The 23,578-nt window shown below is 46.3% G+C and overlaps 1 protein-coding gene across 1 annotated transcript in view; it reads left to right on the top strand.

Moving 5' to 3' along the window:
* Positions 1-23,578, top strand: part of LOC128647621 (matrix metalloproteinase-21) — a 256,538-nt gene that overhangs the window by 187,919 nt on the left and 45,041 nt on the right. The window contains exon 3 of the mRNA XM_053700376.1: positions 15,354-15,493. Coding sequence (XP_053556351.1) covers positions 15,354-15,493 — 140 coding nt within the window. The remainder of the gene's footprint in view (positions 1-15,353; positions 15,494-23,578) is intronic.

Genomic DNA, 23,578 nt, shown 5'->3' with positions numbered 1-23,578 from the left:
GCCATAGAGCACCGCTCTTGTAGGGTACATACAGCTGCGATACAGCACTGCTCTTGTAGGGTACATACAGCTGCCATAGAGCACTGCTCTTGTAGGGTACATACAGCTGCGATAGAGCACTGCTCCTGTAGGGTACATACAGCTGCCATAGAGCACTGCTCTTGTAGGGTACATACAGCTGCGATAGTGCACTGCTCTTGTAGGATACATACAGCTGTGATAGAGCACTGCTCTTGTAGGGTACATACAGCTGCCATAGAGCACTGCTCTTGTAGGGTACATACATCTGCCATAGAGCACTGCTCTTGTAGGGTACATACAGCTGCGATAGAGCACTGCTCTTATAGGGTACATATAGCTGCCATAGAGCACTGCTCTTGTAGGGTACATACAGCTGCGATAGAGCACAGCTCTTGTAGGGTACATACAGCTGCGATAGAGCACTGCTCTTGTAGGGTACATACAGCTGTGATAGAGCACTGCCCTTGTAGGGTACATACAGCTGCGATAGAGCACTGCTCTTGTAGGGTGCATACAGCTGCGATAGAGCACTGCTCTTGTAGGGTACATACAGCTGCGATAGAGCACTGCTCTTGTAGGGTACATACAGCTGCCATAAAACACTGCTCTTGTAGGGTACATACAGCTGCCATAGAGCACTGCTCTTGTAGGGTACATATAGCTGCGATAGAGCACTGCTCTTGTAGGGTACATACAGCTGCCATTGAGCACTGCTCTTGTAGGGTACATACAGCTTAGATAGAGCACTGCTCTTGTAGGGTACATACAGCTGCCATAGAGCACTGCTCTTGTAGGGTACATACAGCTGCCATAGAGCACTGCTCTTGTAGGGTACATACAGCTGCCATAAAGCACTGCTCTTGTAGGGTACATACAGCTGTGATAGAGCACTGCTCTTGTAGGGTACATACAGCTGTGATAGAGCACTGCTCTTGTAGGGTACATATATCTGCCATAGAGCACAGCTCTTGTAGGGTACATACAGCTGCGATAGAGCACTGCTCTTGTAGGGTACATACAGCTGCGATAGAGCACTGCTATTGTAGGGTACATATATCTGCCATAGAGCACTGCTCTTGTAGGGTGCATACAGCTGCGATAGAGCACTGCTCTTGTAGGGTACATACAGCTGCGATAGAGCACTGCTCTTGTAGGGTGCATACAGCTGCGATAGAGCACTGCTCTTGTAGAGTACATACAGCTGCCATAGAGCACTGCTCTTGTAGGGTACATACAGCTGCGATAGAGCACTGCTCTTGTAGGGTACATATATCTGCCATAGAGCACTGCTCTTGTAGGATACATACAGCTGCAATAGAGCACTGCTCTTGTAGGGTACATATAGCTGCCATAGAGCACTGTTCTTGTAGGGTACATATAGCTGCCATAGAGCACTGCTCTTGTAGAGTACATACAGCTGCCATAGAGCACTGCTCTTGTAGGGTACATACAGCTGCCATAGAGCACTGCTCTTGTAGGGTACATACAGCTGCCATAGAGCACTGCTCTTGTAGGGTACATACAGCTGCGATAGAGCACTGCTCTTGTAGGGTACATACAGCTGTGATAGAGCACTGCTCTTGTAGGGTACATACAGCTGTGATAGAGCACTGCTCTTGTAGGGTACATACAGCTGCCATAGAGCACTGCTCTTGTAGGGTACATATATCTGCCATAGAGCACTGCTCTTGTAGGGTACATACAGCTGCGATAGAGCACTGCTCTTGTAGGGTACATACAGCTGCCATAGAGCACTGCTCTTGTAGGGTACATATAGCTGCCATAGAGCACTGCTCTTGTAGGGTACATATATCTGCCATAGAGCACTGCTCTTGTAGAGTACTGTTACGGTACCAACAGGATACCAAGGTTAATACCAGATGAACAATGTCCTGCATAGGGAATCAGCAATTCACAACCAAGCCAGTTTTCAGGTTTAAAACAGAATCACATTTATTAAAGGCTAGATGCCTAGTATTTATACAGGTTTGACACCCCCCCAGATGGGGGTTGAAAGACTGTTGTACATTACATGGAGGGAACAAGCCCTTTGACATGATACAATAGAATTATATTACTTAAACACTTCAACCACAAGACACTCTTGGCTCTTCTTATCACTTAGGCGTTTTCTCTCTGGATGTGATCAAACAATAGAATGCTTAGCACTAATTAGATTATAGCTGGAGCCAGCAACTCTGTCTTTAGAAATTAGTTTCTTAGCTAAACACAATTAACTCCTTCAGTCCTGACAGAAGGGTCTGTCACATATCTCCCCCGTTGTGGAACACTCCGGCAGACCCGGCTTGACCCTTTGGCGGGTCAACCTGGGGATGACCGGACTAGGAGGTGGTAGGCATGTCAGTTTGCCAGGACAATCCATCTGTATTCCCGTTATGAGAGAGAATTCCTATCCATACAAACAAGGGTTCAACTTCCTCAGTGCCCAGACTAGGGCTAAACAGTCCTTCAAAATCCCATCAGCTTCTTTACGAGTTTTCTGTACCTGCTCTTTATAGGTATCCACAATCCCTTCATACTGACATAGGGTGCCCTTGAGTTGCTGCACCTCACTATGAGCCAGCGTCAGCTTCTCCTCAAGTGTCGCTAAGTTTGTCTTTAAGGTTTCATGTCCCACTCTCAAGCTGGTGTTTTCTGCAGTCTGTCGGTGCAGCTTGTCTAGCAGAGATTCACGTTCTAAACGTGCTTTTTCCTCTGCGCTCCTCTTCTCCTTCATCAGCGCATTGTAACGGGACCTCCACATATCAATAGCGGATAGAGATTTACTGAGCTCAGCGTCCTGGGGCTTAGCAGCAGGTGGGTCAGTTTCTGCTGCACGGATCTGGGCACGGGTAGTCACAGAGTTAACATCAGCGGGACCCATAGGAGCGTAGGCAGAAACAAGGGGGGCCAAGTCATTTCCAAGAAGAACATCAGCAGGTAAGTCCTTCTTGACCCCCACATTCACAGGTCTAGCGCCCACTCCCCAATCCAAATGTACCCTGGCAACAGGTAGGCTGAACACATCGCCCCTTGCTACCCTCACAGCCACAGTGTCTCCAGTGTACTGTTTCTCAGACACCAAGTTCTTTTGAAGCAAGGTCATGGTAGCACCAGTATCCCGTAGACCACTGACCTTCTTCCCATTCACTTTAACTAGTTGCCGGTTATTCCGGTGGGCAGCTTGCACAAGGTCTGCCTCATGTAGGATGCTCCAGCATTCTTGCGCCTCTACGTAGCGGGCCGCAGGCTGAGGATTACGTGGGATTCCGCCGGCAGGTCTTCTCCAGGACTGCGCTTGGTTCGCTGCGTTTAGGGGACACTCTGGTCTTTTGTGCCCTAGTTGCTTACATCCAAAGCATCGAATCGGTTGTGAGTAGCCCCGCAAATTGAACAGGGCTCTCTGAGGGTAGTTCATGGCCGGAGGCCGTGTGGTATAGCGGTGCGCCAGGGTTTGGTAACTGGCAGCTGCTGGGGTGACTGGGGGTCTGTACTCCACTCTAGCAGGGGGCTTAGTGGTAGCAGTGTCCAGTTTGTGGGCATCCGTATACTCATCTGCCAAGCGAGCCGCTTCCTGCAGGGTGGAGGGTTTACGGTCCCAAACCCACTCTCGAACTCCTGCGGGTAACTTGTCGAAGCAATGTTCCAACAGGAATAGCTGCAGCACCTCTTCCCCAGATATGGCTTGGCACCCCGCTATCCAGTGAGCTGCTGTGCGGTGCACCATACATGCCCACTCAAGGTAGGAATCTCCAGCTAATTTAACAGTGTCTCTGAACCGCCTCCGGTATGCCTCCGGTGTAACCGCATACCTGGAGAGCAGAGCCTCTTTTACCGTATTATAATCCCTGACTTCCTCATCTGGAATGGCCCGAAAAGCCTCTCTGGCCCGGCCGGATAATTTTCCAGATAATATCGTGACCCAGTCCTCTGCGGGTACCTTGTGTAGTGCACATTGCCTCTCAAAATCCGCAAGGTACCCATCAATCTCTCCTTCTGTTTCCAGGAAGTTTTTAAAAGCTGCAAAATTTACTTTTCTCTTTTCCATCTTAGTCAGTATTGTAATAATCCCCCTCTTCCTGAGGTTACTGGCTTGTGTAGTTGCTCTTCTGGGCGATAAGGTTCATTCCGTCGCTTGCCACCAATTGTTACGGTACCAACAGGATACCAAGGTTAATACCAGATGAACAATGTCCTGCATAGGGAATCAGCAATTCACAACCAAGCCAGTTTTCAGGTTTAAAACAGAATCACATTTATTAAAGGCTAGATGCCTAGTATTTATACAGGTTTGACACCCCCCCAGATGGGGGTTGAAAGACTGTTGTACATTACATGGAGGGAACAAGCCCTTTGACATGATACAATAGAATTATATTACTTAAACACTTCAACCACAAGACACTCTTGGCTCTTCTTATCACTTAGGCGTTTTCTCTCTGGATGTGATCAAACAATAGAATGCTTAGCACTAATTAGATTATAGCTGGAGCCAGCAACTCTGTCTTTAGAAATTAGTTTCTTAGCTAAACACAATTAACTCCTTCAGTCCTGACAGAAGGGTCTGTCACAAGTACATACAGCTGCCATAGAGCACTGCTCTTGTAGGGTACATATAGCTACCATAGAGCACTGCTCTTGTAGGGTACATACAGCTGCCATAGAGCACTGCTCTTGTAGGGTACATACAGCTGCCATAGAGCACTGCTCTTGTAGGGTACATACAGCTGCGATAGAGCACTGCTCTTGTAGGGTACATACAGCTGCGATAGAGCACTGCTCTTGTAGGGTACATACAGCTGCCATAGAGCACTGCTCTTGTAGGGTACATACAGCAGCGATAGAGCACTGCTCTTGTAGGGTACATATAGCTGCCATAGAACACTGTTCTTGTAGGGTACATACAGCTGCCATAGAGCACTGCTCCTGTAGGGTACATACAGCTGTGATAGAGCACTGCTCCTGTAGGGTACATATAGCTGCCATAGAGCACTGCTCTTGTAGGGCACATATAGCTGCCATAGAGCACTGCTCTTGTAGGGTACATACAGCTGCCATAGTGCACTGCTCTTGTAGGGTACATACAGCTGCGATAGAGCACTGCTCTTGTAGGGTACATATAGCTGCCATAGAGCACTGTTCTTGTAGGGTACATACAGCTGCCATAGAGCACTGCTCTTGTAGGGTACATACAGCTGCCATAAAACACTGCTCTTGTAGGGTACATACAGCTGCCATAGAGCACTGCTCTTGTAGGGTACATATAGCTGCGATAGAGCACTGCTCTTGTAGGGTACATACAGCTGCCATAGAGCACTGCTCTTGTAGGGTACATACAGCTGCGATAGAGCACTGCTCTTGTAGGGTACATACAGCTGCGATAGAGCACTGCTCTTGTAGGGTACATACAGCTGCCATAGAGCACTGCTCTTGTAGGGTACATACAGCTGCCATAAAGCACTGCTCTTGTAGGGTACATACAGATGTGATAGAGCACTGCTCTTGTAGGGTACATACAGCTGTGATAGAGCACTGCTCTTGTAGGGTACATATATCTGCCATAGAGCACTGCTCTTGTAGGGTACATACAGCTGCGATAGAGCACTGCTCTTGTAGGGTACATACAGCTGCGATAGAGCACTGCTATTGTAGGGTACATATATCTGCCATAGAGCACTGCTCTTGTAGGGTGCATACAGCTGCGATAGAGCACTGCTCTTGTAGGGTACATACAGCTGCGATAGAGCACTGCTCCTGTAGGGTGCATACAGCTGCGATAGAGCACTGCTCTTGTAGAGTACATACAGCTGCCATAAAGCACTGCACTTGTAGGGTACATACAGCTGCCATAGAGCACTGCTCTTGTAGGGTACATACAGCTGCCATAGAGCACTGCTCTTGTAGGGTACATACAGCTGCGATAGAGCATTGCTCTTGTGGGGTACATACAGCTGCGATAGAGCACTGCTCTTGTAGGGTACATATATCTGCCATAGAGCACTGCTCTTGTAGGGTACATACAGCTGCAATAGAGCACTGCTCTTGTAGGGTACATATAGCTGCCATAGAGCACTGCTCTTGTAGGGTACATATAGCTGCCATAGAGCACTGCTCTTGTAGAGTACATACAGCTGCCATAGAGCACTGCTCTTGTAGAGTACATACAGCTGCCATAGAGCACTGCTCTTGTAGGGTACATACAGCTGCCATAGAGCACTGCTCTTGTAGGGTACATACAGCTGCCATAGAGCACTGCTCTTGTAGGGTACATACAGCTGCCATAGAGCACTGCTCTTGTAGGGTACATACAGCTGCGATAGAGCACTGCTCTTGTAGGGTACATACAGCTGCCATAGAGCACTGCTCTTGTAGGGTACATATATCTGCCATAGAGCACTGCTCTTGTAGGGTACATACAGCTGCGATAGAGCACTGCTCTTGTAGGGTACATACAGCTGCCATAGAGCACTGCTCTTGTAGGGTACATATAGCTGCCATAGAGCACTGCTCTTGTAGGGTACATATATCTGCCATAGAGCACTGCTCTTGTAGAGTACATACAGCTGCCATAGAGCACTGCTCTTGTAGGGTACATATAGCTACCATAGAGCACTGCTCTTGTAGGGTACATACAGCTGCCATAGAGCACTGCTCTTGTAGGGTACATACAGCTGCCATAGAGCACTGCTCTTGTAGGGTACATACAGCTGCGATAGAGCACTGCTCTTGTAGGGTACATACAGCTGCGATAGAGCACTGCTCTTTTAGGGTACATACAGCTGCCATAGAGCACTGCTCTTGTAGGGTACATACAGCAGCGATAGAGCACTGCTCTTGTAGGGTACATATAGCTGCCATAGAGCACTGTTCTTGTAGGGTACATACAGCTGCCATAGAGCACTGCTCCTGTAGGGTACATACAGCTGTGATAGAGCACTGCTCCTGTAGGGTACATATAGCTGCCATAGAGCACTGCTCTTGTAGGGCACATATAGCTGCCATAGAGCACTGCTCTTGTAGGGTACATACAGCTGCCATAGTGCACTGCTCTTGTAGGGTACATACAGCTGCGATAGAGCACTGCTCTTGTAGGGTACATATAGCTGCCATAGAGCACTGTTCTTGTAGGGTACATACAGCTGCCATAGAGCACTGCTCCTGTAGGGTACATACAGCTGTGATAGAGCACTGCTCCTGTAGGGTACATATAGCTGCCATAGAGCACTGCTCTTATAGGGTACATATAGCTGCCATAGAGCACTGCTCTTGTAGGGTACATACAGCTGCCATAATGCACTGCTCTTGTAGGGTACATACAGCTGCGATAGAGCACTGCTCTTGTAGGGTACATATAGCTGCCATAGAGCACTGTTCTTGTAGGGTACATACAGCTGCCATAGAGCACTGCTCCTGTAGGGTACATACAGCTGTGATAGAGCACTGCTCCTGTATGGTACATATAGCTGCCATAGAGCACTGCTCTTGTAGGGTACATACAGCTGCGATAGAACACTGTTCTTGTAGGGTACATACAGCTGTGATAGAGCACTGCTCTTGTAGGGTACATACAGCTGCGATAGAGCACTGCTCTTGTAGGGTACATATAGCTGCTATAGAGCACTGCTCTTGTAGGGTACATACAGCTGCCATAGAGCACTGCTCTTGTAGGGTACATATATCTGCCATAGAGCACTGCTCTTGTAGGGTACATACAGCTGCGATAGAGCACTGCTCTTGTAGGGTACATATATCTGCCATAGAGCACTGCTCTTGTAGGGTACATACAGCTGCGATAGAGCACTGCTCTTGTAGGGTACATATATCTGCCATAGAGCACTGCTCTTGTAGGGTACATACAGCTGCGATAGAGCACTGCTCTTGTAGAGTACATATAGCTGCCATAGAGCACTGTTCTTGTAGGGTACATACAGCTGCCATAGAGCACTGCTCCTGTAGGGTACATACAGCTGTGATAGAGCACTGCTCCTGTAGGGTACATACAGCTGCGATAGAGCACTGTTCTTGTAGGGTACATACAGCTGTGATAGAGCACTGCTCTTGTAGGGTACATACAGCTGCGATAGAGCACTGCTCTTGTAGGGTACATATAGCTGCCATAGAGCACTGCTCTTGTAGGGTACATACAGCTGCCATAGAGCACTGCTCTTGTAGGGTACATATATCTGCCATAGAGCACTGCTCTTGTAGGGTACATAGAGCTGCGATAGAGCACTGCTCTTGTAGGGTACATACAGCTGCGATAGAGCACTGCTCTTGTAGGGTACATACAGCTGTGATAGAGCACTGCTCTTGTAGGGTACATACAGCTGCCATAGAGCACTGCTCTTGTAGGGTACATACAGCTGCCATAGAGCACTGCTCTTGTAGGGTACATACAGCTGCCATAGAGCACTGCTCCTGTAGGGTACATACAGCTGCCATAGAGCACTGCTCCTGTAGGGTACATACAGCTGTGATAGAGCACTGCTCTTGTAGGGTACATACAGCTGCGATAGAGCACTGCTCTTGTAGGGTACATATAGCTGCGATAGAGCACTGCTCTTGTAGGGTACATACAGCTGCGATAGAGCACTGCTCTTGTAGGGTACATATAGCTGCCATAGAGCACTGCTCTTGTAGGGTACATATATCTGCCATAGAGCACTGCTCTTGTAGGGTACATACAGCTGCGATAGAGCACTGCTCTTGTAGAGTACATATAGCTGCCATAGAGCACTGTTCTTGTAGGGTACATACAGCTGCCATAGAGCACTGCTCCTGTAGGGTACATATAGCTGCCATAGAGCACTGCTCTTATAGGGTACATATATCTGCCATAGAGCACTGCTCTTGTATTGTACATATATCTGCCATAGAGCACTGCTCTTGTAGGGTACATACAGCTGCGATAGAGCACTGCTCTTGTAGGGTACATACAGCTGCGATAGAGCACTGCTCTTGTTGGGTACATATATCTGCCATAGAGCACTGCTCTTGTAGGGTACATACAGCTGCGATAGAACACTGCTCTTGTAGGGTACATACAGCTGTGATAGAGCACTGCCCTTGTAGGGTACATACAGCTAGCATAGAGCACTGCTCTTGTAGGGTACATACAGCTAGCATAGAGCACTGCTCTTGTAGGGTACATATATCTGCCATAGAGCACTGCTCTTGTAGGGTACATACAGCTGCCATAGAGCACTGCTCTTGTAGGGTACATACAGCTGCCATAGAGCACTGCTCTTGTAGGTTACATACAGCTGCCATAGAGCACTGCTCTTGTAGGGTACATACAGCTGCGATGGAGCACTGCTCTTGTAGGGTACATACAGCTGCCATAGAGCACTGCTCTTGTAGGGTACATACAGCTACCATAGAGCACTGCTCTTGTAGGGTACATAAAGCTGCCATAGAGCACTGCTCTTGTAGGGTACATACAGCTGTGATACAGCACTGCTCTTGTAGGGTACATACAGCTGCGATAGAGCACTGCTCTTGTAGGGTACATAAAGCTGTGATAGAGCACTGCTCTTGTAGGGTACATACAGCTGCGATAGAGCACTGCTCTTGTAGGGTACATACAGCTGCGATAGAGCACTGCTCTTGTAGGGTACATACAGCTGCGATGGAGCACTGCTCTTGTAGGGTACATACAGCTGCGATAGAGCACTGCTCTTGTAGGGTACATACAGCTGCCATAAAGCACTGCTCTTTTAGGGTACATACAGCTGCCATAAAGCACTGCTCTTGTAGGGTACATATATCTTCCATAGAGCACTGCTCTTGTAGGGTACATACAGCTGCCATAGAGCACTGCTCTTGTAGGGTACATACAGCTGCCATAGAGCACTGCTCTTGTAGGGTACATACAGCTGCCATAGAGCACTGCTCTTGTAGGGTACATACAGCTGCGATGGAGCACTGCTCTTGTAGGGTACATACAGCTGCCATAGAGCACTGCTCTTGTAGAGTACATATATCTGCCTTAGAGCACTGCTCTTGTAGGGTACATATATCTGCCTTAGAGCACTGCTCTTGTAGGGTACATACAGCTGCCATAGAGCACTGCTCTTGTAGGGTACATACAGCTGCGATAGAGCACTGCTCTTGTAGGGTACATACAGCTGCCATAGATCACTGCTCTTGTAGGGTACATACAGCTGCAATACAGCACTGCTCTTGTAGGGTACATACAGCTGCGATAGAGCACTGCTCTTGTAGGGTACATATACCTGTGATAGAGCACTGCCCTTGTAGGATACATAAAGCTGCGATAGAGCACTGCTCTTGTAGGGTATTGTGACAGACCCTTCTGTCAGGACTGAAGGAGTTAACTGTGTTTAGCTTTAAGAAACTATTTTCTAAACACAAGTTGCTGGCTCCAACTATAATTTAATTAGTGCTAAGCATTCTATTGTTTGATCACCTCCAGAGAGAAAACGCCTAAGTGATAAGAAGGGCCAAGAGTGTCTTGTGGTTGAAGTGTTTAAGTAATATAATTCTATTGTATCATGTCAAAGGGCTTGTTCCCTCCATGTAATGTACAACAGTTTTTCAACCCCCATCTGGGGGGGGGGGGTCAGACCTGCATAAATACTAGGCATAGCCTTTTAATAAATGTCTTTCTGTTTTAAACCTGAAATGTGGAGCTTGGTCTCATGTTTGCAGGGAAACTGATCAAGGTTGTGAAGTGCTGATTCTGTATGCAGGACATTGTTCCCTGGTATTAACCCTTGGTATCCTGTTGGTACCGTAACATTGGTGGCAAGCGACGGAATGAACCTTATCGCCCAGAAGAGCAACTACACAAGCCAGTAACCTCAGGAAGAGGGGGATTATTACAATACTGACTAAGATGGAAAGAGTACCAGGGACAGAAGGAACCAATGGGCCCAGCATAGCAGACAGAACCCCCGCAGAAGCAAGCTTTGATCGGGCGGTTAAAATAAGACTGGCACATTATGGCCCCAACCCATCTGCGGAAATTATCGACCGGGTCATAGCAGCTGTGGAGGCCAACCTACTTCGCCAAAGCGGCGCTGCAGCAAACCCAATGGAAAAGAGAAAAGTAAATTTTGCAGCTTTTAAAAACTTCCTGGAAACAGAAGGAGAGATTGATGGGTACCTTGCGGATTTTGAGAGGCAATGTGCACTACACAAGGTACCCGCAGAGGACTGGGTCATGATATTATCCGGAAAATTATCCGGCCGGGCCAGTGAGGCTTTTCGGGCCATTCCAGATGAGGAAGTCGGGTATTATAATACTGTAAAAGAGGCTCTGCTCTCCAGGTATGCAGTTACACCGGAGGCATACCGGAGGCGGTTCAGAGACACTGTTAAATTAACTGGAGATACCTACCTTGAGTGGGCATGTAAGGTGCACCGCACAGCAGCTCACTGGATAGCGGGGTGCCAAGCCGTGTCTGGGGAAGAGGTGCTGCAGCTATTCCTGTTGGAACATTGCTTCGACAAGTTACCCGCAGGAGTTTGAGAGTGGGTTCGGGACCGTAAACCCTCCACCCTGCATGAAGCGGCTCGCTTGGCAGATGAGTATACGGATGCCCGCAAACTGGACACTTCTACCACTAAGCCCCCTGCTAGAGTGGAGTACAGACCCCCAGTCACCCCAGCAGCTGCCAGTTACCAACCCCCGGCGCACCGCTATACCACACGGCCTCTGGCCACGAACTACCCTCAGAGAGCCCGGTTCAATTCGCGGGGCTACTCACAACCGATTCGGTGCTTTGGATGTAAGCAACTAGGGCACAAAAGACCAGAGTGTCCCCTAAATGCAGCGAACCAAGCACAGTCCTGGAGAAGACCTGCCGGCGGAATCACACGTAACCCTCAGCCTGCGGCCCGCTACGTAGAGGCGCAAGAATGCTGGGGCATCCTACATGAGGCAGACCTTGTGCAAGCTGCCCACCGGAATAACCGGCAACTGGTTAAAGTGAATGGGAAGGAGGTCAGTGGTCTACGGGATACTGGGGCTACCATGACCTTGCTTCGAAAGAACTTGGTGTCTGAGAAACAGCACACAGGAGACACTGTGGCTGTGAGGGTAGCAGGGGGCACTGTGTTCCGCCTACCTGTTGCCAGGGTACATTTGGATTGGGGAGTGGCCGCTAGACCTGTGAATGTGGGGTTCATGAAGGATTTACCCGCTGATGTTCTCCTTGGAAATAACTTGGCCCCCCATGTTTCTGGCTACGCTCCTATGGGTCCCGCTGATGTTAACCCTGTGACTACCCGGGCCCAGATCCGTGCAGCAGAGACTGACCCACCTGCTGCTAAGCCCCAGGATGCTGAGCTCAGTAAATCTCTATCCGCTATTGATATGTGGGAGTCACGTTACAATGCGCTGATGAAGGAGAAGAGCCACGTAGAGGATGAAATGGTCACGTTAAATAATCATGTAACAGTGCTAGCTGGAGAGAAGAGGAGTGCAGAGGAAAAAGCACGTTTAGAACAGGAATCTCTGCTAGACCAGCTGCACCGACAGACTGCAGAAAACACCAGCTTGAGAGTGGGACATGAAACATTAAAGACAAACTTAGCGACACTTGAGGAGAAGCTGACGCTGGCTCATAGTGAGGTGCAGCAACTCAAGGGCACCCTATGTCAGTATGAAGGGATTGTGGATACCTATAAAGAGCAGGTACAAAAAACTCGTAAAGAAGCTGATGGGATTTTGAAGGACTGTTTAGCCCTAGTCTGGGCACTGAGGAAGTTGAACCCTTGTTTGTATGGATAGGAATTCTCTCTCATAACGGGAATACAGATGGATTGTCCTGGCAAACTGACATGCCTACCACCTCCTAATCCGGTCATCCCCAGGTTGACCCGCAAAAGGGTCAAGCCGGGTCTGCCGGAGTGTTCCACAAGGGGGGAGCTATGTGACAGACCCTTCTGTCAGGACTGAAGGAGTTAACTGTGTTTAGCTTTAAGAAACTATTTTCTAAACACAAGTTGCTGGCTCCAACTATAATTTAATTAGTGCTAAGCATTCTATTGTTTGATCACCTCCAGAGAGAAAACGCCTAAGTGATAAGAAGGGCCAAGAGTGTCTTGTGGTTGAAGGGTTTAAGTAATATAATTCTATTGTATCATGTCAAAGGGCTTGTTCCCTCCATGTAATGTACAACAGTCTTTCAACCCCCATCTGGGGGGGGGGTCAGACCTTCATAAATACTAGGCATAGCCTTTTAATAAATGTCTTTCTGTTTTAAACCTGAAATGTGGAGCTTGGTCTCATGTTTGCAGGGAAACTGATCAAGGTTGTGAAGTGCTGATTCTGTATGCAGGACATTGTTCCCTGGTATTAACCCTTGGTATCCTGTTGGTACCGTAACAGGTACATACAGCTGCGATAGAGCACTGCTCTTGTAGGGTACATATATCTGCCATAGAGCACTGCTCTTGTAGAGTACACACAGCTGCCATAGAGCACTGCTCTTGTAGGGTACATACAGCTGCGATAGAGCACTGCTCTTGTAGGGTACATACAGCTGCGATAGAGCACTGCTCTTGTAGGGTACATACAGCTGCCATAGAGCACTGCTCTTGTAGGGCACATACAGCTACGATAGAGCACTGCTCTTGTAGGGTACATACAGCTGCCATAGAGCACTGCTCTTGTAGGGTACATACAGCTGCCATAGAGCACTGCTCTTGTAGGGTACATACAGCTGCGATAGAGCACTGCTCTTGTAGGGTACATACAGCTGCCATAGAGCACTGCTCTTGTAGGGTACATACAGCTGCGATAGAGCACTGCTCTTGTAGGGTACATACAGCTGCCATAGAGCACTGCTCTTGTAGGGTATATACAGCTGCCATAGAGCACTGCTCTTGTAGGGTACATACAACTGCCATAAAGCACTGCTCTTGTAGGGCACATACAGCTGCGATAGAGCACTGCTCTTGTAGGGTACATACAGCTGCGATAGAGCACTGCTCTTGTAGGGTACATACAGCTGCGATAGAGCACTGCTCTTGTAGGGTACATATAGCTGCCATAGAGCACTGCTCTTGTAGGGTACATACAGCTGCGATAGAGCACTGCTCTTGTAGGGTACATACAGCTGCCATAGAGCACTGCTCTTGTAGGGTACATATAGCTGTGATAGAGCACTGCTCTTGTAGGGTACATACAGCTGCGATAGAGCACTGCTCTTGTAGGGCACATACAGCTACGATAGAGCACTGCTCTTGTAGGGTACATATAGCTGCCATAGAGCACTGCTCTTGTAGGGTACATACAGCTGCGATGGAGCACTGCTCTTGTAGGGTACATACAGCTGTGATAGAGCACTGCTCTTGTAGGGTACATACAGCTGCGATAGTACACTGCTCTTGTAGGGTACATATAGCTGCCATAGAGCACTGCTCTTGTAGGGTACATACAGCTGCGATAGAGCACTGCTCTTGTAGGGTACATACAGCTGCGATAGAGCACTGCTCTTGTAGGGTACATATAGCTGCCATAGAGCACTGCTCTTGTAGGGTACATACAGCTTCCATAGAGCACTGCTCTTGTAGGGTACATACAGCTGCAATAGAGCACTGCTCTTGTAGGGTACATATAGCTGCCATAGAGCACTGCTCTTGTAGGGTACATACAGCTGCCATAGAGCACTGCTCTTGTAGGGTACATATAGCTGCCATAGAGCACTGCTCTTGTAGGGTACATACAGCTGCGATAGAGCACTGCTCTTGTAGGGTACATACAGCTGCGATGGAGCACTGCTCTTGTAGGGTACATATAGCTGCCATAGAGCACTGCTCTTGTAGGGTACATACAGCTGCGATAGAGCACTGCTCTTGTAGGGTACATACAGCTGCCATAGAGCACTGCTCTTGTAGGGTACATACAGCTGTGATAGAGCACTGCTCTTGTAGGGTACATACAGCTGCGATAGAGCACTGCTCTTGTAGGGTACATACAGCTGCGATGGAGCACTGCTCTTGTAGGGTACATACAGCTGCCATAGAGCACTGCTCTTGTAGGGTACATATAGCTGCCATAGAGCACTGCTCTTGTAGGGTACATACAGCTGCCATAGAGCACTGCTCTTGTAGGGTACATACAGCTGCCATAGAGCACTGCCCTTGTAGGGTACATACAGCTGCGATAGAGCACTGCTCCTGTAGGGTACATATATCTGTGATAGAGCACTGCTCTTGTAGGGTACATATATCTGCTGAAGCACTGTTCTTGATGGGTGCATATATATTCAATATTCAGAAGCACTGCTCTTGAAGGGCAAATATATTCTGTAGCACTGCTCTTATGGCCTCTTATTCCCCCACCTCTGTTCCTATTTCAGGTCGGCACCTGGGTTGTTCTCAGGTTTTTGATGGAATGGGTAGAGAGTTTGCTCATGCTTGGCAGCTGGGGGATATTCACTTCAATGACGACGAGCATTTTGTGACTCTGAACAGTGAGCAGGGCATCAGCCTCCTTAAGGTAAGTCAGAGCAACATTCCGCGTAAGGGCAAGTCAGTGTTTTATTATACCTACAGAATGTCTGATCATTAAACCAGAATTGTCACAAAACACTTTTCCAGCAGGTCGTCAAAAGGACACTACACAATGCACAGGCATTATAAACAGTACAGACTGAATTGACATGCATAGGATATACAGTCACACAACTCAAATGTACCACATTTTTAGCATTCATCTTATGTGGAATCACACAATGCAAATGCACAAAATACACATAGCACAGGAGCTATACTCGATGTACAGACTCACATAACATGCAACTTATATGCAGTCACATGACACAAATGTACCAAATACACACAGCACTGGATCTCTACACCATGCACAGACTCACATGACATGCACCTTATATGCAGTCACATGACACAAATGTACCAAATACACACAGTACATGAGCTCTACACCATGCACAGACTCACATGACATGCACCTTATATGCAGTCACATGACACAAATGCACCAAATACACACAGCACAGAAGCTCTACACCATGCACAGACTCACATAACATGCAGCTTATATGCAGTCACAAGACACAAATGTACCAAATACACACAGCACAGAAGCTCTACACCATGCACAGACTCACATAACATGCAGCTTATATGCAGTCACATGACACAAATGCACCATATACACACAGCACAGAAGCTCTACACCATGCACAGACTCACATAACATGCACCTTATATGCAGTCACATGACACAAATGCACCAAATACACACAGCACAGGAGCTCTACACCATGCACATATTCACATAACATGCACCTTATATGCAGTCACATGACACAAATGTACCAAATACACACAGCACAGGAGCTATACACGTTGTACAGACTCACATAACATGCAACTTATATGCAGTCACATGAGACAAATGCACAAAATACACACAGCACAGAAGCTCTACACCATGCATAGACTCACATAACATGCACCTTATATGCAGTCACATGACACAAATGCACCAAATACACACAGCACAGGAGCTATACACGTTGTACAGACTCACATGACATGCACCTTATATGCAGTCACATGACACAAATGCACCAAATACACACCGTACAGAAGCTCTACACCATGCACAGACTCACATGACATGCACCTTATATGCAGTCACATGACACAAATGTACCAAATACACACAGCACAGAAGCTCTACACCATGCATAGACTCACATGACATGCACCTTATATGCAGTCACATGACACAAATGTACCAAATACACACAGCACAGGAGCTATACACCATGCACAGACTCACATGACATGCAACTTATATGCAGTCACATGAGACAAATGCACCAAATACACACAGCACAGAAACTCTACACCATGCACAGACTCACATGACATGCACCTTATATGCAGTCACATGACACAAATGTACATAATACACACAGCACAGAAGCTCTACACCATGCACAGACTCACATGACATGCAACTTATATGCAGTCACATGAGACAAATACACACAGTACAGAAGCTCTACACCATGCACAGACTCACATGACATGCACCTTATATGCAGTCACATGACACAAATGCACCAAATACACACAGCACAGAAGCTCTACACCATGCACAGACTCACATAACATGCACCTTATATGCAGTCACATGACACAAATGTACCAAATACACACAGCACAGGAGCTATACACCATGCACAGACTCACATGACATGCAACTTATATGCAGTCACATGAGACAAATGCACCAAATACACACAGTACAGAAGCTCTACACCATGCACAGACTCACATGACATGCACCTTATATGCAGTCACATGACACAAATGCACCAAATACACACAGCACAGGAGCTATACACCATGCACAGACTCACATGACATGCACCTTATATGCAGTCACATGACACAAATGCACCAAATACACCTAGCACAGAAGCTCTACACCATGCACAGACTCACATAACATGCACCTTATATGCAGTCACATGACACAAATGTACCAAATACACACAGCACAGAAGCTCTACACCATGCACAGACTCACATGACATGCACCTTATATTCGGTCACATGACACAAATGTACCAAATACACACAGCACAGGAGCTCTACACCATGCACAGACTCACATAACATGCAACTTATATGCAATCACATGAGACAAATGCACCAAATACACACAGTACAGAAGCTCTACACCATGCACAGACTCACATGACATGCAACTTATATGCAGTTACATGACACAAATGCACCAAATACACAAAGCACAGAAGCTCTACACCATGCACAAACTCACATAACATGCACCTTATATGCAGTCACATGACACAAATGTACAAAATACACACAGCACAGAAGCTCTACACCATGCATAGACTCATATAACATGCACCTTATATGCAGTCACATGACACAAATGTACCAAATACACACAGCACAGAAGCTCTACACCATGCACAGACTCACATGACATGCACCTTATATGCAGTCACATGACACAAATGCACCAAATACACACAGTACAGAAGCTCTACACCATGCACAGACTCACATGACATGCACCTTATATGCAGTCACATGACACAAATGCACCAAATACACACAGCACAGAAGCTCTACACCATGCACAGACTCACATAACATGCAACTTATATGCAGTCACATGACACAAATGTTCCAAATACACACAGCACAGGAGCTATACACATTGTACAGACTCACATGACATGCACCGTATATGCAGTCACATGACACAAATGCACCAAATACACACAGCACAGAAGCTCTACACCATGCACAGACTCACATAACATGCAACTTATATGCAGTCACATGACACAAATGTACCAAATACACACAGCACAGGAGCTATACACGTTGTACAGACTCACATGACATGCAACTTATATGCAGTCACATGACACAAATGCACCAAATACACACCGTACAGAAGCTCTACACCATGCATAGACTCACATAACATGCAACTTATATGCAGTCACATGACACAAATGCACCAAATACACACCGTACAGAAGCTCTACACCATGCATAGACTCACAGAACATGCAACTTATATGCAGTCACATGACACAAATGTACCAAATACACACAGCACAGAAGCTCTACACCATGCATAGACTCACAAAACATGCATCTTATATGTAGTCACATGACACAAATGCACCAAATACACACAGCACAGAAGCTCTACACCATGCACAGACTCACATAACATGCAACTTATATGCAGTCACATGACACAAATGCACCAAATACACACAGCACATGAGCTATACACGATGTACAGACTCACATAACATGCACCTTATATGCAGTCACATGACACAAATGTACCAAATACACACAGCACAGAAGCTCTACACCATGCACAGACTCACATAACATGCACCTTATATGCAGTCACATGACACAAATGTACCAAATACACACAGCACAGGAGCTATACAACATGCACAGACTCACATGACATGCACCTTATATGCAGTCACATGACACAAATGCACCAAATACACACAGCACAGAAGCTCTACACCATGCACAGACTCACATAACATGCACCTTATATGCAGTCACATGACACAAATGCACCAAATACACACAGCACAGAAGCTCTACACCATGCACAGACTCATATAACATGCACCTTATATGCAGTCACATGACACAAATGCACCAAATACACACAGCACAGGAGCTATACACGATGTACAGACTCACATAACATGCAACTTATATGCAGTCGCATAACACAAATACACACCGTACAGAAGCTCTACACCATGCATAGACTCACATGACATGCACCTTATATGCAGTCACATGACACAAATGTACCAAATACACACAGCACAGAAGCTCTACACAATGCATAGACTCGTATAACATGCACCTTATATGCAGTCACATGACACAAATGCACCAAATACACACCGTACAGAAGCTCTACAGCATGCACAGACTCACATGACATGCACCTTATATGCAGTCACATGACACAAATGCACCAAATACACACAGCACAGGAGCTCTATACCATGCACAGACTCACATGACATGCACCTTATATTCAGTCACATGACACAAATGCACCAAATACACACAGCACAGGAGCTCTACACCATGCACAGACTCACATGACATGCACCTTATATGTAGTCGCATGACACAAATGCACCAAATACACACCGTACAGAAGCTCTACACCATGCATAGACTCACATGACATGCACCTTATATGCAGTCACATGACACAAATGTACCAAATACACACAGCACAGAAGCTCTACACCATGCGTAGACTCACATAACATGCAACTTATATGCAGTCACATGACACAAATGCACCAAATACACACAGCACAGAAGCTCTACACCATGCACAGACTCATATAACATGCAACTTATATGCAGTCACATGACACAAATGTACCAAATACACACAGCACATGAGCAATACACCATGCACAGACTCACATAACATGCACCTTATATGCAGTCACATGACACAAATGCACCAAATACACACAGCACAGAAGCTCTACACCATGCACAGACTCACATAACATGCACCTTATATGCAGTCACATGACACAAATGCACCAAATACACACAGCACAGAAGCTCTACACCATGCACAGACTCATATAACATGCACCTTATATGCAGTCACATGACACAAATGCACCAAATACACACAGCACAGAAGCTCTACACCATGCACAGACTCACATGACATGCACCTTATATGCAGTCACATGACACAAATGCACCAAATACACACAGCACAGGAGCTATACACGATGTACAGACTCACATAACATGCAACTTATATGCAGTCGCATAACACAAATACACACCGTACAGAAGCTCTACACCATGCATAGACTCACATGACATGCACCTTATATGCAGTCACATGACACAAATGTACCAAATACACACAGCACAGAAGCTCTACACAATGCATAGACTCGTATAACATGCACCTTATATGCAGTCACATGACACAAATGCACCAAATACACACCGTACAGAAGCTCTACAGCATGCACAGACTCACATGACATGCACCTTATATGCAGTCACATGACACAAATGCACCAAATACACACAGCACAGGAGCTCTATACCATGCACAGACTCACATGACATGCACCTTATATTCAGTCACATGACACAAATGCACCAAATACACACAGCACAGGAGCTCTACACCATGCACAGACTCACATGACATGCACCTTATATGTAGTCGCATGACACAAATGCACCAAATACACACCGTACAGAAGCTCTACACCATGCATAGACTCACATGACATGCACCTTATATGCAGTCACATGACACAAATGTACCAAATACACACAGCACAGAAGCTCTACACCATGCGTAGACTCACATAACATGCAACTTATATGCAGTCACATGACACAAATGCACCAAATACACACAGCACAGAAGCTCTACACCATGCACAGACTCATATAACATGCAACTTATATGCAGTCACATGACACAAATTCACCAAATACACACAGCACATGAGCAATACACCATGCACAGACTCACATAACATGCACCTTATATGCAGTCACATGACACAAATGCACCAAATACACACAGCACAGAAGCTCTACACCATGCACAGACTCACATAACATGTATCTTATATGCAGTCACATGACACAAATGCACCATATACACACAGCACAGAAGCTCTACACCATGCACAGACTCACATGACATGCACCTTATATGCAGTCACATGACACAAATGCACCAAATACACACAGCACAGGAGCTCTACACCATGCATAGACTCACATGACATGCACCTTATATGCAGTCACATGAGACAAATGCACCAAATACACACAGCACAGGAGCTCTACACCATGCATAGACTCACATGACATGCAACTTATATGCAGTCACATGAGACAAATGCACCAAATACACACAGTACAGAAGCTCTACACCATGCACAGACTCACATGACATGCACCTTATATGCAGTCACATGACACAAATGCACCAAATACACACAGCACAGGAGCTATACACCATGCACAGACTCACATGACATGCACCTTATATGCAGTCACATGACACAAATGCACCAAATACACCTAGCACAGAAGCTCTACACCATGCACAGACTCACATAACATGCACCTTATATGCAGTCACATGACACAAATGTACCAAATACACACAGCACAGAAGCTCTACACCATGCACAGACTCACATGACATGCACCTTATATTCGGTCACATGACACAAATGTACCAAATACACACAGCACAGGAGCTCTACACCATGCACAGACTCACATAACATGCAACTTATATGCAATCACATGAGACAAATGCACCAAATACACACAGTACAGAAGCTCTACACCATGCACAGACTCACATGACATGCAACTTATATGCAGTTACATGACACAAATGCACCAAATACACAAAGCACAGAAGCTCTACACCATGCACAAACTCACATAACATGCACCTTATATGCAGTCACATGACACAAATGTACAAAATACACACAGCACAGAAGCTCTACACCATGCATAGACTCATATAACATGCACCTTATATGCAGTCACATGACACAAATGTACCAAATACACACAGCACAGAAGCTCTACACCATGCACAGACTCACATGACATGCACCTTATATGCAGTCACATGACACAAATGCACCAAATACACACAGTACAGAAGCTCTACACCATGCACAGACTCACATGACATGCACCTTATATGCAGTCACATGACACAAATGCACCAAATACACACAGCACAGAAGCTCTACACCATGCACAGACTCACATAACATGCAACTTATATGCAGTCACATGACACAAATGTTCCAAATACACACAGCACAGGAGCTATACACATTGTACAGACTCACATGACATGCACCTTATATGCAGTCACATGACACAAATGCACCAAATACACACAGCACAGAAGCTCTACACCATGCACAGACTCACATAACATGCAACTTATATGCAGTCACATGACACAAATGTACCAAATACACACAGCACAGGAGCTATACACGTTGTACAGACTCACATGACATGCAACTTATATGCAGTCACATGACACAAATGCACCAAATACACACCGTACAGAAGCTCTACACCATGCATAGACTCACATAACATGCAACTTATATGCAGTCACATGACACAAATGTACCAAATACACACCGTACAGAAGCTCTACACCATGCATAGACTCACAGAACATGCAACTTATATGCAGTCACATGACACAAATGTACCAAATACACACAGCACAGAAGCTCTACACCATGCATAGACTCACAAAACATGCATCTTATATGTAGTCACATGACACAAATGCACCAAATACACACAGCACAGAAGCTCTACACCATGCACAGACTCACATAACATGCAACTTATATGCAGTCACATGACACAAATGCACCAAATACACACAGCACATGAGCTATACACGATGTACAGACTCACATAACATGCACCTTATATGCAGTCACATGACACAAATGTACCAAATACACACAGCACAGAAGCTCTACACCATGCACAGACTCACATAACATGCACCTTATATGCAGTCACATGACACAAATGTACCAAATACACACAGCACAGGAGCTATACAACATGCACAGACTCACATGACATGCACCTTATATGCAGTCACATGACACAAATGCACCAAATACACACAGCACAGAAGCTCTACACCATGCACAGACTCACATAACATGCACCTTATATGCAGTCACATGACACAAATGCACCAAATACACACAGCACAGAAGCTCTACACCATGCACAGACTCATATAACATGCACCTTATATGCAGTCACATGACACAAATGCACCAAATACACACAGCACAGAAGCTCTACACCATGCACAGACTCACATGACATGCACCTTATATGCAGTCACATGACACAAATGCACCAAATACACACAGCACAGGAGCTATACACGATGTACAGACTCACA

This window comes from Bombina bombina, chromosome 2 (genome assembly GCF_027579735.1).
Source record: "Bombina bombina isolate aBomBom1 chromosome 2, aBomBom1.pri, whole genome shotgun sequence".
Lineage (NCBI taxonomy): Eukaryota > Metazoa > Chordata > Amphibia > Anura > Bombinatoridae > Bombina > Bombina bombina.
Note: the sequence above shows the minus strand (reverse complement) of the source record. Positions and strands in the feature narration are given on the sequence as shown.